This window comes from Periplaneta americana, chromosome 2, assembly GCF_040183065.1.
Source record: "Periplaneta americana isolate PAMFEO1 chromosome 2, P.americana_PAMFEO1_priV1, whole genome shotgun sequence".
NCBI lineage: Eukaryota > Metazoa > Arthropoda > Insecta > Blattodea > Blattidae > Periplaneta > Periplaneta americana.
The window spans coordinates 115,330,012-115,347,698 of NC_091118.1; the positions used below are offsets into that span (position 1 = coordinate 115,330,012).

At 37.3% G+C, this 17,687-nt stretch overlaps 2 protein-coding genes across 9 annotated transcripts in view; one reads left to right on the plus strand and one right to left on the minus strand.

The window, feature by feature from the left end:
* Nucleotides 1-17,687, minus strand: part of LOC138694527 (uncharacterized) — a 431,371-nt gene that overhangs the window by 222,437 nt on the left and 191,247 nt on the right. The gene's annotated exons all lie outside the window — the stretch shown is intronic.
* LOC138694526 (LIM/homeobox protein Lhx9-like) overlaps nucleotides 1-17,687 on the plus strand; it is a 196,121-nt gene that overhangs the window by 166,371 nt on the left and 12,063 nt on the right. For all 3 annotated transcript variants that reach the window (XM_069818336.1, XM_069818335.1, XM_069818337.1), the window contains exon 4: nucleotides 14,567-14,796. In XM_069818336.1, the coding sequence (XP_069674437.1) occupies nucleotides 14,567-14,796 (230 nt within the window). The remainder of the gene's footprint in view (nucleotides 1-14,566; nucleotides 14,797-17,687) is intronic.

Genomic DNA, 17,687 nt, shown 5'->3' on the forward strand with positions numbered 1-17,687 from the left:
TTTGAGATGGGCAGGGCATGTAGCACGTATGGGCGAATCCATAAATGCATATAGAGTGTTAGTTGGGAGACCGGAGGGAAAAAGACCTTTGGGGAGCGGAGACGTAGATGGGAGGATAATATTAAAATGGATTTGAGGGAGGTGGGATATGATGATAGAGACTGGATTAATCTTGCACAGGATAGGAACCAATGGCGGGCTTATGTGAGGGCGGCAATAAACCTGCGGATTCCTTAAAAGCCATTTGTAAGTAAGTAAATAGGTAAGTAAGTGATGTCTAATTGTGTCTATGTACTGTGATAGAATCTTATGATTACGATAGTTAATAATTAATTATTAATTAATAAGTATTCCTTTAAGTTTGTATGTAAACTTTTACTGAGATATGACTGCAATGAAATTTGTGTGTTGGAATCTTAAAGTTACGGTATCTAAAACAGACTTTAATAAAATTCTAAACCAGTTACCATTTAAATCTTTTAACTAGTAGGCCTACTCCAATAATTTTGTGTGACGGGATCTTGTGATCTTATTAACCCAAAAACAGTGTATTACAGTAAATTATAGAGGAAGGTCTGTTCTCATCCATTATTAAAAATGAGTCTGGTCAAGGTATATTGTTGGTAAGAGGGCTCAAAGAGGAGCTACTAAAAATTCCTCTACATTGGTATTTAGGAGCTTCATTGCACCGCCTAGATCAGGTTTTGGTGATCACGTATCATCTGTAAGGGTTGCATACCTTACTAATGACAAAAGCAATGCACCGGAATTCTTTAAGCTTAGTAGTAGTCTATATTTCAGTCAATCGTAAAAAACTTCTCAAACATGGCATGGTAATTAGCTGGAAAAGTCTTAAGACTGTTACAAATCCGATTTTTATGCATCGCACATGACATTCTGAAGTTTCAGAACATTTGACATGCTATAAATAAATCTCATCTTACAGTTAGCACAATATGACCTTTATGTGTGTTATGTACCAGTAAAGATCTCGTCTTTTCTTTTAAATACTCAAATACACATAATCAAAGTCATAGATATGTTACAGCATTGCGATACGAAAATGATAGTGAAAATCTAAATTTTAAGAAAAAACCTACTCCTCACTCGCTTGTAAAGATATCGAGTTCTCCAGGAATTTACACATCATTTCTTAGCTAAGAAATGAGTGACTGACTCACAGATTATTTGTCTCACTGGCTGACGAACAGTCTAATCTACTGTCTGAAAAGTGGAGAGCAGAGAGACAGACAGACAGACAGACTGACTGACTGACTGACTGACTGACTGACGGCATAACAGACGGGATCACAGACTCACTACGTGAAACACTGGCTCACAGACTTCCTGACAGACTGGCTCCCAGACTGACTGATACACAAATTGACTAATGGATTGATTGACTGTCTAACAGGCTGACACACAGACTGACTGATAGACAAATTGACTAATGGATTGATTGACTGTCTAACAGGCTGACACACAGACTGACTGATACACAAATTGACTAATGGATTGATTGACTGTCTAACAGGCTGACACACAGACTGACTGATAGACAAATTGACTAATTGATTGACTGTCTAACAGGCTAACACACAGACTGACTGATAGACAAATTGACTAACTGATTGACTGTCTAACAGGCTGACACACAGAATGACTGATACAGAAATTGACTAATGAATTGACTGTCTAACAGACTGACTGATAAGCAAATTGACTAATGGATTGACTGTCTAACAGGCTGACACACGGATTGACTGGTAGACTAAAGGATTGACTGTCCAACAGGCTGACACACAGACTGACTGATAGACAAATTGACTAATGGATTGATTGACTGTCTAACAGGCTGACACACAGACTGACTGATAGACAAATCGATTAATGGACTGACTGCCTGAGAGGCTGGCATACAGACTGACTGACAAACAAATTGACTAATGGATTGACTGCCTAGCAGACTGACTCACGGAATGACTGTCCGAAACACTGACTCATAGACTGCCTGACAGACTGACCCACAGATTCAGTGCCTGAAACAGTAAATCACAGATTGAATGACTAACTAGCTCATTGACCAACTCAATAGCTAGTTGAATGATTGGCTCACAAACTTATTAACTGACTTACAGACTCGCCCACATACTTATTGAGTGACTGGTTGCCTGGCTCATTGACTAACTGCCTCACAAACTGACTGATAAGCCGTCTGTACTCCGTGTCTCGCGTCGCGCTCCGAAGTTTGGTCACTCTTGGAATGCACCGAGGAAGTCACCGGCGCCCCCACCCTCCCAATCAAACAATCGAGAGGTCCTATCTGCGTTATTTATTGGGTCGCGGCGCGCCGAGCGGTGGGTGGGCCGACACTGACAGACGAGCATCGCGTCCAGATCCGCTCATTGGATAAGAGGACGCAAGTGGCGGCCAATAAAGCGCGCGGACGGGCGCGCAACATGGCCGCGCCTCAACCGGGTATCCTCGCCCGGGGCCTTGCACCCCTCTTGCGCGATGTCCGGGACAGTCGTGAGTGTTGTGTCCTGAGACGTTCAGACCTTCTGTTGCAAATGTTGTTCCCAGAAGGCTTCCATTTCCCCTTGGTGATAGTAGTCTCCTAAGATGTCCTGGTCCTTTGGTCTATTGTTATTCGCTGGAAAGCCCTTGCTTGACCTTTGTTGTGATTGTTGCTCTCTGAGACGACCGGACTCGAATTTTGTTCTCTGAGAGGTCCCGGTCTTCTGTCATTTATGAACCCTGAGAGCTTTGGGTTCTGTCGTGATTTTTACTTCTAGAGAGCGCCTGGTCCTCTGTTGTTATTGATGTACCTTCAGAGGTCTGGTTACTTGAAAGAATACCCAGTCTTCTCCAAATTATACCTCAGGGTTCATCGGGCCGTATCTTATTAGAATCGTCTCACAATCAGTCGGCTAGTCTCGTAAATTGAGACAACTCATCCTGACTGCAATTTTCCATTGTTTTCCTAAGGATCTAAGACAAAATGTCGGGATTAACCCTAAAGGAAATGTGAAACGGGTCTACGTCTTCTTCCACTTAACATTTCGGTATTTTCCAAAATTAAAGTCTTTAGATAATCGGAGCCTTGTTTTCCATTAGTCACTCGCACAGCGTAAGTGCTCAGATCCCTTATCTTGCGAGGACTGTGGCGCCCTCCCTTATCCCTGTTTGCCCAGCCCAGACTTTTAACATCTTCGACGATTTTGCTGCTCTTCTGTCGTCCTTCGATATCTCCACTCATGTGGTAGCTATCAGGTTACGACAATTTTCTACTTTCTCTTGTTATAGACTAATTCTGTAATTCCCCTTCAACTGGAACGGAGAAAATCGAAGTGAGACAAGTGGCCAAAAGGCTTGGAGGTCACATAGACACCTTCTCTCAGCCCAGATTTCCCTTCCAGGGACACGTGTTCGCGTACTTTTATAACATTTTTACTCCCATTTCCCATTTCTTTCATTCATTCAAGGACCAGGTCCTTCGTTGTGATTCTTCTATAGAGTTTCTGGTCCTCTGCTGTGATTGATGTTCTTGAGAGGTCTGGTTTATTAATCCTTTTGCTTTTCCGTGATAAGTTCGGTCTCTCCGACGTAATAGTTGTTCCTTAAGCATTCTCTCTCCTCGTCGCAACTATTAGGGCCTATTCCTTCAGAGTCCCAGTCCTTGGATTTTGGCCCTATGTCGTGATTGCTGCTCCTTACGAAGTTCTCGCCACTGTACCAAGCTGTGAACATAGTGCTGTGGAAACAGCATATTACAGTTTTATTCTGCATGTAGTTAGCGGCTTCATTCATCATCGAGCGAGGAAGCCGTTATAAGTCTTCAGGTCATTTAAACTAGAGGAATCCGTTAATGCGTGATCAATTATCCGACCCGTCAAGTGGGGGACTCCCGGCCCCAGCGTGTGGGAGATAGCGGGGAGCCGTCAGCAGCGCTCAGCTGATCCCACGTTTCCATGGCAACACTCGACCGAGCTTATAGGCTACAGACATTCAAACTTGACTTTGCTGGCGGTCAGTATCTTTACATATCACATAATTAATCTCAAGTTTCGTAGGAACAACGTTTTCATTAAACGTTGTAAAGTAGTGAATTGTTAGTTATAGGTAGGCCTATTATGCGTCGGGATACAAATATTCTGTATTTCCTCACTGACATTTCTGAATCCTGAAATTATATTTATGCATTTATTTGTCTACTTTGTTACATACTCATTCTATATTTCATTATTTACACATTTATTAATGTGCTTCTTTACTGATTCGTCTATTTATCAGTTGTTTATTTACCTTGCACCAATTAATTTTCTTACTCGCTTACCTATTTATTAATTTACTTATTCACACATCTATTTCTTTAATTACCTATTCACCTATTTATTACTTACTTCAATATTCATCAATTTTGTTACTTGTTCCTATTTTGCATTTACTTAGTCACCTATTTACTCTTTCACTTAGTAGGCCTACTTATTTTCCCATGTATTCATTTATTTATTTCTTCGTATATTTTATCCCTTTACTTATTCCCCTATTTATTTAATTAATTAATTTATTTATTTATTTATCTACTTATTTATTTATTTATTTACTTATTCATTTACTTATTTATTTATTTATTATTTATTTATTTATTTACCTACATATTCTTTAACTTTCTCACATATCTATATATTCATTCAATTATTTATCACCTATTAATTAATTTAGTTACTTAGGTTACACATTCGATTGTTTCGCTTGATTCCATGAAATCGTTATAATAAATTTGTTCACTTACAGACATATATTATTATTAATGTTATTATTATATATTATTATTATATTATTAGACTATTATTATTAATTATTATTACCATAATGTTTATTTCTGACAATCAATTAGGCCTACATGGATAAGAAACAGGTATTATCATTGTCCAATGATAGGCCTACATAAAAATATTACAATTTGAAATTTCAAAGACATTCAGTGGCTGGAAACTTACATAACAAAAATTAATTTATAGCATAAGAAGCTTTTCGTTTTTAACTCTTTGGAAATGATTTTACAAAATGTGTATAAAAGTATTTCTCTTACAGTTTGCGGAAAATTGTTGAAGAATTTAACCTGTAAATATGTAATTATGACTATTTGCTTTCTTTTTTATTTGGTTATTTAGACTCTGTATCAACTACTAAGTTATTTAGCGTCGATGGAATTAGTGATAGCGAGATGAGACCGAATATTCGCCATATATTATCTGACATTCGCTTTACGGTTGGGGAAAATCTCTGAAAATACCACCCGGTAACCAGCCCAAGCGGGAATCGAACGCACGCCCGAGCGCAACTCCGGATCAGTAGGCAAACGTACTACGCCCTGAGGTACGCTGGTGTCTTATTTATTGTCTTAACCTGAACTGTGGTATATTTATACAATGCTTATTTCTAGTAAAATAACTATGATAAAGAGATAATTTAAAAAATATATATATTTTTTTCCCTTGACGAAAACCAAATTACAATAAATGAACAAGAAAGGCAATATAATTATTTGTAGTCTAAAGAAATAAAACTATCTCTACAAGAATCTCTTTAGAGAGTCGTTGGATTATATATTATAGCTTTCAATAAAGATGAGAAAGGAATTTTAAAATGGCTCCTTGATTTCGTTTTGTGTTTAACTTTTAATTCACTGAGTCACGTATTTAAACTATACACACTGTACATTAAGACAGAACAGTGTAGAAATGATGGGATCTGAAAAGAACTAAAATAGTTAAAGAAACTGCCCGAACATTACCTTAGCCTATATAAAAATTGGCTCTGCAGTTAATATAGGCTAGTAATATCCGGTAGCAGAAATGTAAAATCACTATTTCCATATACGATTTTAAGAGTATTTTGATATTGACGGGAGATACCAAGAAAATGTTTAAAAGCGAGATAAAAATAATATATCCACTTTAACCAACAACATGAGCTCGTGAAAACTTGTTCAACTATTATAAATTACACAGCTGAAATAATTGCTACCCCAAATATATAGGCCTACATTTGTAGTAATTATGTGATATTTGTCATATGGATGATTGCTAAATATGTAAGCATAAGAATATAAATTATTGTTAATGGTGTATAGACATTGCATGTAGGCCTAACTAACCATTTACAGGTGATTTCATTGCAACTTACATGTCAATAATAATTCGAATTTTGAAACTCTCCTAAAGTTTAATACATTTTGTTTTTCAGCCCTTAATTTCTTATTATGTAGCCTAATTATGACATTGAACTTTTCGTTTCAGCCGTTAATGTTTTATTGTGTAATTATAATATTGAACGTTTCATTGCTTCAAGTAGGCTATAACCAATTTTAACAGTTTTATTAAGGTTTATAAGCATATAAAAGCTCTTTCGACGGATTACGTCTTCTTCTATCCTAACTGAAGTGTAACAAAGGTGGTACAATTGTGTAAAATATATGCTCAAATGAGGAATATTGTTGAGGTATTTGGTTGAAACAGCATGGTTATATAGTATTTTTGTACCAGAGCTCCTAATCTTATCAGATCAAAGGACTTTTCAGTTTCCGGTTTTAATGTCTGAAACATTTTACTTCATCCACTTGTTTATCGCACGTTGCATGCTGTATGACATTGTTTCCTCTTGAAAGAACTTTAATTTATATGTTAATATCCTTCCAGTTCACAACACTTTACCAGAAATGAATTATTGTTTCCTGTTAGGTAACTCTTGCAGTTATATTTGAATTAGTTTTTCCTGTTGTTCTGCACAACTCTTACTTTTTAGAGAACCTTTTTAATGTCTCTGCTGTATCCAATAATGCTTCTTCATACTGTTCATTTCATGCCAGGAGTGCAATAATCATAAAATCTAGGCCACATTCTTTTCAATTTTAAATTAAACATTTACTTATTTAGTTCAGTCAATTAATTTTGGCACTTACGTAATTAATTTATCTTACAGTCACATAATGTCAGTCAAGTATTGAGAATTTCAGCCTCTCTCTTTTATTTACAAATGGGTTAAAGTTTACAAGAATGGAAAATTGAGAAAACTCGTTATATACTATGCAGAATGTCTGTTCACAATATGGAATGCCAGATGACAACATTGCATTGTACTGTAAACAAATATACAGGTTGTTAGAAAATAACGTTTACAACGTTTCAGGGATGATAGAGGAGGTAAAAACAAACATCTGTTTTAAGTGACAAAACTTTAGCAGATGCGCCGTTTTGACGCTAGATGGCCTGAAGAATAGATGACTTGACTTCCGTCACAACACACACTGGTTAGTTCTGTTTGTGCACGACCATCTTGTAGAGCTTTATCTGTTGCCTAACAGTCTTCGTGGTGATTATTATTTTGTTTTTCTATGCGACGTCCTACCAGAACTTTTAGAAAATATCCCATTGAACATCAGAGAACGAATATGGTTTCAGCATGACGGTGCCCCTCCACACTTTGATCGTCATGTCAGGAACCACCTAAATGCTACATTCCCCGATCGTTGGATTGGCAGGAGTGGGCCGGTACTGTGGCCACCTCGATCACTGGACCTAACCCCACTGGATTGTGGGGAGACGTGAAACGTTTTGTGTATGAGACACCGATCGATACGGCAGAAGACTTAGTTGATAGCGTTGTTGAAGTTGCACATGTCATTAGAGACAATGTTGGCCTTTTTTAGCGTTGCAGACACTCCATAGTACGAAGGTACCAGTTGTGCAATGCCTTCAATGGACGGCAGTTTGAACACCATCTCTAAAACGACAAATTAACGAAAATCATTTGACAGCATAATCTGATAAATATACGCCGTGTCCCTTTCAAACCGCCCATATTTTAATTAATCATTGCTAAGAAAGTATGCGAAATTATGCAATGAGACTGGTATTAAAATAAAGATAAATTATAACTGTTATTTCATTCGTTTGAAGTAATTCATCTGCCACATGTTGGGCAACAATGGCATAAAACTTAATGGCGACTCCGCAGCAACGCGCACAAACTGTTTTCTGGTATGCAAAAACGAAATCAATAATTACAGTGCAAAGAAATTACCAGAGAGAATATGAAGGAAATGTACGTGATAGAAAAACCATTAAGGCATCGTGTGAGAAGTTTCTGGCGACTGGAAGTGTGAATAAACAATCCGAAGGTTCTCGTCGACGTGTCTCAGAAGAGAAGATTCAAGAAATTAGAGCAGGATTTCAGTGAAGTCCTAAAAAATCAATTCGCCTTGCATCCCGGCAGTTCAATGTGCCGAAATTAACTGTGCATCGAGTGCTTCATAAGCAACTTCGTTTGTACCCCTACAAGGTGCAAATTATTCAGCAATTAAAACCAGATGACAGGCCACGACGACGGACATTCGCTCTTGAAATGCTGGATCGTATTGACAGGGACCCTCAATTTCCTGGAAACGTCTTGTTTTCAGACGAGCAACGTTTCATGTATCAGGATCTGTCGATCGGCACAATGTAAGGATCTGGAGTACACAAAATCCACACGTATACCGTTAACATGCCCGGGATATCCCAAAAGTAAACGTTTAGTGCGGCCTGATGAACAGGATTATCGATCCACTCTTCTTCCATGAGGAGTCAATAACTGGCCCGGTATACCAAGACGTGTTGGAACAGTTCTTGTATCACCAGGTGGTAACTGATCTGTAACCTCAAGTAATCTTTTAAGAAGACGGAGCCCCCCCCCCCCGACACTGGAGCCTGGATGTTCGGAATTCCCTCACAGAAGCCTTCCCAGATCACTGGATTGGACGCGGCGGACCAATTTGGTGACCACCACGTTCGCCAGACAACACTCCACTGGAATTATTTATCTGGGGCTATGTAAAAGACCGTGTGTTTGCGACTCCAGTGCAAGATCTTCAAGATTTACGAACCCGTATCCATTACACAATTGCAACAGTATCAATGGACATGTTGGACAGAACGTGGAACAAAATCGAATACAGACTTTATATTGTTCGTGCTTCCAATGGCGCACATGTAGAGGTGTATTAGTGTGTGACAATGAAAATTCTTTGAGTTTCTCTTTCTTTTAATACCAGTCTCATTTCATAATTCCGCATTCTTTGTTAGCAATTATTTAATTAAAATGAGGGAGGTTTGAAAGGGGCACGGTGTATTGAACAATGGTTTCTGGTAAGTAATGTTACATTGCTTTAAGTGTGTCAAGGAAAAATCTTGTCTGAACAACGGACAATCAAATAGATATTTAACTGTTTATTCATTTCCACAAGTGCACCCGAACGTATTCTCTCGGCGTTGATAGTCTATGGAATTAAAAAAAAAAAAAAAAAAAAAAAAAAAAAAAAAACTAGCACGGTTGGACGTAAATTGTGTTATAATAAAATGTAGGTGTAATAAGATGATGGAGTCATTATTATTATTTATCAAGTTCAGGTGAATATTATTTGCATTTCTTATTTAGTTTTTGCATGAAATAGTGGACATTTTAAAATGTAAAATTGTTCTTGCTGGACGCTGTTCTTTTAGCCAATTTGCCACTTCGTTCGCAGTAAATATAGCTATTAAATATCTAGGTAGAAAATGTTTACTTAATTAGGCAACTGTTTGAATTATCATGGTCACAATATTCATCACAGACTTACAGACATCAATATATAAACAACCATAACGCATTTAAATATACAAAATAAATTTTTCTTTTGCCATTTATCCGTGAACTCAGATTATGTCCGACCTCGTGCCCGGCAAACGTGCAATCCTTCTCTGTCAGAATGTTTAACTAACAAACATGTGCTGTAATGAAGGCAATTTTATATTTCATTATTGGGTAATACAATACTGGCCAGCGAACTGAATTAACAATCAATTAAATTGTGTGGATTTGGTATTTGCGCGTTCTAATAAACTAAGACAAAATGCGCTTCAATTAAAACGGAAATAAATGAACCATGTTGGTAAACTACGGTGAAGCGGGCTGTTTACTGCACACTTGGGGAAACAGCTCCGACAGATTTACCGGAAATTGACACCTTTATTAAAGTCTGTCAGCTGCCTGAGCTACGCGCGTTTTTATTCAGTAATTCAGCATGCTCCATTACAAAGTTAATACTACGTAGGCGTATTTCTATTCTACCTATCTACAGTCATTGCACACAAAGTGTTTTAGACTTAGTCCAAAATAAATATTACAAATAAATGTATATTAAAATTTGCAAATTAGTATTAAAAATTCAATAATATGTTAAAAAGACTTATCTATGGGCTAACCAGAGACAATTATTTTAAATTCACCCGTGTTCATATAAAACAAATAGGCCTAATGGGGAATTTTATTAGATACTCTTAAAATCATAATTTCAAAGTTGTCTTTAGTCTTGGTCAATCTGTGATGAGGCATATTAAACAAATCTTTAAATATGTGTTATAATAATTGTTAAAGTCACCCCTCATAACATGCACATACAGTTATAATGTTTTCTCCCTTACACAGAGTACGGCAATGTTCGTTTAAACAGGAATTGGTGATGATCCTTATAGCTTTCTTCTGTAGCTTAAACACTGTTTTGAGTAGCCTATTGTTCCCCCAAAGAAAATTCCATATGTTATAATGCTATTAAAATATGCGAAGTATGCTGTCTTGATATAGGCCTAATTTAAAGAGGAAAAAACTTTCATGCTTCTCAATAAAACGAAGTTTTAGACAATTTTCCACAGACGTGTTCAGTATGGTATTCCCGAGTAAGTTTCATGCCAATTACAATGCCTAATATATTAAAATATCTATTTTCATTACAAGATGGTAAAGAAAAGATGAATGATTTAGTTTTACTTTCGTTCAAAACTAGACCATTTGCATTAAACCATGTTTTTGCTTCTGATTGATATAGAAATGATTCACTTACAAGTATGTTTAGATCCCTGTGATTAAAGAAATAGTAGTATCATCAGTTATTATAGTAATACGTACAGTTTACATTACAACAGACATTTGTACTTGAATACATATATTGTTTGCATACAATACTTAGGCCTACAGGTTGTCGAAATCTGCCACCGTTGCCAATTATATCCTTTTTTGAATATATTCCTGTGTTTTTAAAGCTTACAGTCAGGCTATAGATGGTGAGCTACGCTTGGTTTCCATGATTGTGCACGAGAAGGAGTGAAAATAATGAAGTTGAAAAAATCCTTGAAAAGGTATCATAATGAAAAAAATAAAATACAGCCAAAAAAAATGCATGTTTGCAGCTCAGGCTAGCTAGTGTATGGGCCCTCTTGGACGAAAACGCACTACGACCTTGGCAGCGTGGCTCATAGATATTGCTAGTCCCGAGAACCGTAGACAACTTAGTTCATTAACTACTCTTTAGAGTGCATCACAGGCGGTGGATCTACATTACATTCATGATGATGATGATGATGATGATGATGATGATGGAGTATCACTGGGGAATCGTAGTATCCGGAAAAAACCCCTGTGTTGCCTGGAACATGGGCTTACCCAACACAAGTTACAAATTTACAGAGGGTATACCGGGATTTGAATCCGTGCTTCCTTGCTTATAAGCCTAGCGCGATGGCGGTGCAAAATGGAAACAATGAAATGATGTTAGAAAGAATGTGTTTTACTTAAATCGCTGCCAACTCATTAAAAGAAGTTGCACGAGCACGCACGTACACACACACAAGCCCTCAGTCGCACGTACTCGTATGTGGAATTTTTGTTGTATTTTCAGATGGGAGACTCATTAAGTGAGTTCTAAAAATAAAATATATGAATAAAAACTGCTGAAGATAGAAATAATTTAAGCATTATCATATATAGAATTTCCTGATGTAAACCGACAAATTGCGGAAGTCAATCTAAGAAAAAATGTTCATATAGCTCAACCAGGTCGGTAAAGATTACGCAATATAAAATGCAGCCTGCAATACACAGCAATGGGGAAGATGGGATGAGGAGGATACCCAAACTGCTTAACGTTGAATAGACAAGTGATGGCTAAGGGAAAGGAGATCATGTTTTACCTCTCCGCCCTGCTTGTGTATGAAGGGGTTGACTCGTGACGACCAATGATATATACTATGAGTCAATTCGGCTTTTTATCGATATAATTATGAACCTACATACTTTGAGTATGGAGCAATGAAAACTTTATATTAGTGTCCTTATCAATCCGACACTGCACTGTTTTGAATTTCACCACTTTGTTCGAACAAACACACTGGAGTTATGACGTCACTGTGATAGACAGTGCTAACATAGTGGTGAAGATAGTGGAGCTAGACTCTCACTTACTGAACCACATCTATTGATGTCAGGTCAAATGCGGAAATCGCTCAACGAGCATTTTCCATATCGCTGGATAGGAAGAGGTGGACCAGTGTCATGGCCTGTTTGGTCACCTGACTACTCCCCACTAGATTTGTTTCTGTGAGGTTATTTAAAGCCAAGAGTATACTGGAATAGCAAACTGGAAACACGAGAGCAATTGATATTTAACATATAAATTATGTTACTGTTAAGTGAACTCGTCGATATTCAGTGGATGCTATCGATGGAACAATGCTTAGAAGCATGTTTAGATGTAGGAGATGGACATTTTAAACAACGTTATGGTAGTAATATCGATGGTAATGCAATAAGGAATGTAAAGGCGAATTGTATATATGAACTTTTTGTTTATAATGATCTCCCAAATACCCTTGTAAAATTTGTCGGTTTACATCTGGTACACTCTGTATATTCGTAAAATTACTGTCTTAATACCTAATAGGGTATTTAATAGCAAAATTGAATATTTTTCCGAGCAACTGAAAGAGATTAATCTCGGCGTTTTATCCAGGCAAAGCTATGTGAAATTGTAGCAACAGACCGAGTGGCACGAGAAAGCTTCTTAAGGCCAAACCATTTTAGATCTGAAACAGGGAATAGCGTTTTATTCGCTTAAGTAGTTAATCAATGCCGCTATTATAATACTACTACCCGTCCGTTGTAAATTGACCGGTGTTGTTTCTAGGAACTAGCAGAGTGCGTCAACTACCTCCACGAATGCTTTGATCCCCTCAATGCCCCTCGCTCCGTAACAGCCTACGATGTCTTGTATACAAAAACAATGGCGACATCAGCTCTCAGAGGCCGCGTAACAAAAAAATAAACTAATCTAATGCAGTTTTCTGTGGGGAATCAGGAATCAGTGATATGGACCTGTGAAATTTCTAACTTCTACACTTTTACACTAATTAATCTGAAACTTTTACCACATATTTCTTACAATGTGGACATGCCATACACAAATTTTCACTTTGATATTCGAATTAGTTCAATTATTAATATTTGTTTTTATAATTTTCTATTTGAATTATAATTGTCCCAATTTTCAAAGTTTACATAGTTTTTCTTTAAATTTATATTTAATTTATTCCTGATAGATGTGCGTAAAATGTGAAACATGCTTTTCATGTTTTTCCAAATACTTTTTGAGAAAAAAATATTTACCCTTTTAGTTGTTAATATTTCAAAATTTTAAAGCTGATCACATACTCAACACATGGTGATTTCAATGCTTTCAATAGCAGAGGAAAACACATGTGTCAGTTTACACGACAAAATTACAAAATTTCACTGAGATTGGAAAAAAAACTGCATTCATTAGAGCATTTTGAATGTTACAAAATGTTTGAGAAAACGGGTATCGAAATATAGCATGTACTGTATATGATACATACCATCGAGTGCCACCTGCGTGGCTCAGTCGGTTAAGGCGCTTGCCTGCCGGTCTGAAGTTGCGTTCGGGCGCGGGTTCGATCTCCGCTTGGGCTGATTACCTGGTTGGGTTTTTTCCGAGGTTTTCCCCAACAGTAATGTGAAGACAAGGTAATCTCTGGCGAATCCTCGGCCTCATCTCGCCAAATATCATCTCGCTATTACCAATCTCATCGACGCTAAATTACCTAGTAGTTGATACAGCGTCGTTAAATAACCAACTAAAATAAAATACATACATCGATATCCTTCCTATACAGATCCACCTCACACATTTTTGTCCTACATAACATCGCGAAATATGAACTGAATAAAAAGGAAAATTAGTTAGAATGAAGAACAAAGTTTATCAGAATGACAGTTGAGTGTGAGTTTAAAGAGCTGAAGCTCCATGCACTCGCTGGTCCCTTTAAATTCGTCCTGAGGAACTTTAAATTGTCAAAGGAGCCAAAATAAGCACATATTTAGCAAACTGAAACATTATTTTATTTTCTAGAGTTAAAAACAAAATTTACGTTTTTAAATATTTTTTTTCGTTATTTTCACCGATCCATAGCCTTGACGCAGATTCTTTAATAGACAAAATGGTGAGAAGATTCTTAGCATGCAGTAACCCAGTACTGAGGTAGAGGGTCTACCTATTTAGGTACTCAACTAGTGAGACTATTTAATTGAAGTTGTTAAAATGTAAGAGATAGATTAGTCATTCATAATCATGCTAATAAGTACAGTTGTGCATTAGTATGAGAATATCTAGTAATCCAGCGAATGTGTCCAACAGAAATGCTGCATCCGGGCGAGTTATCCTCGTCTATGGAATCGCTGGCCTATGACGCATCGGTGTCGTCGCCGGGCAACGGGCAGCAGCAGCGTACAAAACGTATGCGTACGTCATTCAAACACCACCAGCTTCGAACCATGAAGTCCTACTTCGCCATAAATCAGAACCCCGATGCCAAAGATCTGAAACAGCTGGCGCAGAAGACGGGGCTCTCGAAGAGGGTGCTGCAGGTGAGTGCCATTACTGCCTGCCTAAATATTCGTGTTTGTCCATCCAATTTAACTTGAGTCAAACAATTTTTGGGATCAGTTTGTAATTCGATGTTTATGATAATATTATTTCCCTGAAAATGGAATCTGTTAGTCCAAACATTCACGGCTGTGAAATGAAAAACTTAATCACAAAGTCAAGGACGAACAAAAGTCAGGTACAGACAACCAAGGATAAGAATGAGGTAGACTATTTACTTATATGACTTGAATTCACTATTAAAACGATTAACATTGAGAGAAGAGTAATTCCACCAACATGAAGTTGCTCGTATGACAAACAAAAATAGGACAACTAAATATCAGACTTGTATCAAGATATGTGTCTTTCAACTTTTCTCTGATTATCCACACAGATTTCAGGTATTTCAGATACTCGTATTTTGGCTGTTTCATATTTCATATGGCAGTAAAATGCAACACGTTATACAGTAAAACGCATGAGAATATTATTTTATTAATTTTTTTTTTCGTTGTTGGTAACTCTATAGCACCTATTAGATGCTTTACGGACGTGCTAACAGATGGAGTTACTTGTCAACAATGTGACGCTGAAAGGTGTGTTCAGGTTACTGCCCAGCGACAGTCCTGATGTACTTTTATATTGTGATGATTGGTTAATTTATATTAACCCGGCACACTCACAATCACATTCATACAAATTTCCAGACTCTAGACACCAAGGGAATTCCTCTTCTTCAAGAAAAATTCACCGAGAGCCTAGCCCGGGAATCGAATCCGGGACCTCCTGATCTGGAAGCCAGCATGCTGACCAACAGACCACGGAGGCAGTCAGAATATTATTTGTGAAAAGAGTTTATTCACGCAAGGAAAGTTGACTAAACATACGTTCCTTGGCAACACAAACAAATGCAGAAATACATGATTGTATATACAGTATATTTACAGAGGCATCATTTTATTTTTACTAACATTTTTAATATTAACCTGGTTATACCTCTGGATTAACGGTTGAGAACCGGAAATACCGCTTGCTATCCCCTTCCACGGCTGGAGTTCAATGATACTGGCGTAAAATACAAACAAATCACTTTACTAGGTATAGGAGGGAAGAAGAGTAGTTCATCCATTTACGTAAACTAGGAAATATCGCAATTTTGAGTTTGATAATTTTCATTAGGTTCTTCTTTAATCAAAATACAGTACAGTATTAACGATAAGTATTTTTACTCACGAACTAAGTTATCCATGCGAACATATTCATTATGCAGTGTATATTATACTGTCTACAGCACATTAGTGTACAATATAGAGAATGAAGTTAAATTGAAAAATAATCATAATATGGATATTTAAACACATTTTTGAAAATGATGGCTGTTCATTTCGATAGAGGCTTCAGTTCTTTTGTGCGTACTATTATCTCACTATAAACTATTGCATCTAATTCCAATTACCAGTTTCGTCCTTCAGGATTCTTAAGTGATCTTGAAACACCTTTGCTTAATCTTGTGCCTCACTATGACCATACTGTTATTTTAGGCGATTTCAATACAAACTTATTAAATTCAAGTAATTACGCTACAGTTCAACTTAAGAACATGTTTGAGTCTTACAATATATCCATCCTTCCTTCCGCAGCTACCCACCACACCCAGGAATCGGAGACACTTCTTGACATTATTGCCACGACTAATCCTCAGTTAGCATTAACGAATGGACAACTACCAGCGCCGGGTATCTCAGCACACGACATAATCTTTCTAGAATATTCCTTGTATTGTCCAAAATATAAACCTCACATCACATCATACCGTGACTTGAAGCATATTGAGCATGATAAATTAATCAACGATGCACTTAGCCTGCCTTGGACTGAAGTGTGGAATTTACCAGACATTGACGACAAAATCGAAAAATTTAACGACCTAGTAATCCAGTTATACGATAAACACGCACCCTTGAAAACCAGACGAGTTGGTAGACGCCCTGCGCCTTGGATGTGCGATGCCATAAAATTACTCATGACAGACAGAGACACTGCTTATCGTAAATACAGACGGAGCAAGGACGAATTAGATTTTAATACTTACAAAGTTTTAAGAAATAAATGTAATCAAGCAGTAAGAAATGCTAAATTACGCCATGCACATTCCCTTATTATACCTTCGGTCAGTGCGAAAGAATTGTGGCGTAACCTTAATAACCTGGGTCTAACAAAAGCAAAGCCTCGGGTAGATAACATCAACTTGTCACTCAATAGCCTAAATGAACATTTCGTCACTGCTCCACCTGAACCATTACATAAAAAAGAGACTCTTGAATTTCTCAGATCTTGCCCCCAACCTGTATGGGATAAATTCTTCTTTAAATACATTAACCCGACTGACGTAATGAAGACGCTGCGATGTATGAAATCTAAAGCCCAAGGTGTAGACAATATAAATATCACTCTCCTGTATAAAATAATAGATGTGATTCTGCCGACCGCCACCCATATATTCAATGCATCTATTATGACTGGGTCCTACCCCTCACTCTGGAAAATGGCATTAGTGAAACCTTTACCTAAATCTAACACACCTTCTACAGTAAACCAATACAGACCGATATCAATTCTTCCCACTCTTTCAAAAGCATTAGAACATATTGTACACGGACAACTTACGAACTATCTCGACGAACACAAACTCCTCGATGACTATCAATCGGGTTTTAGGCATGGACACAGCACTACTACAGCCCTACTTAAAGTGACCGAGGACATCCGTGAAGCTATGGATAGGGATGAAGTAACTGCACTAACTCTTCTCGATTTCAGCAATGCCTTTGGTTCTGTTGATATCGACTTGCTTCTTGCAAAGATGAAAACTTTGCACCTATCAGACAAT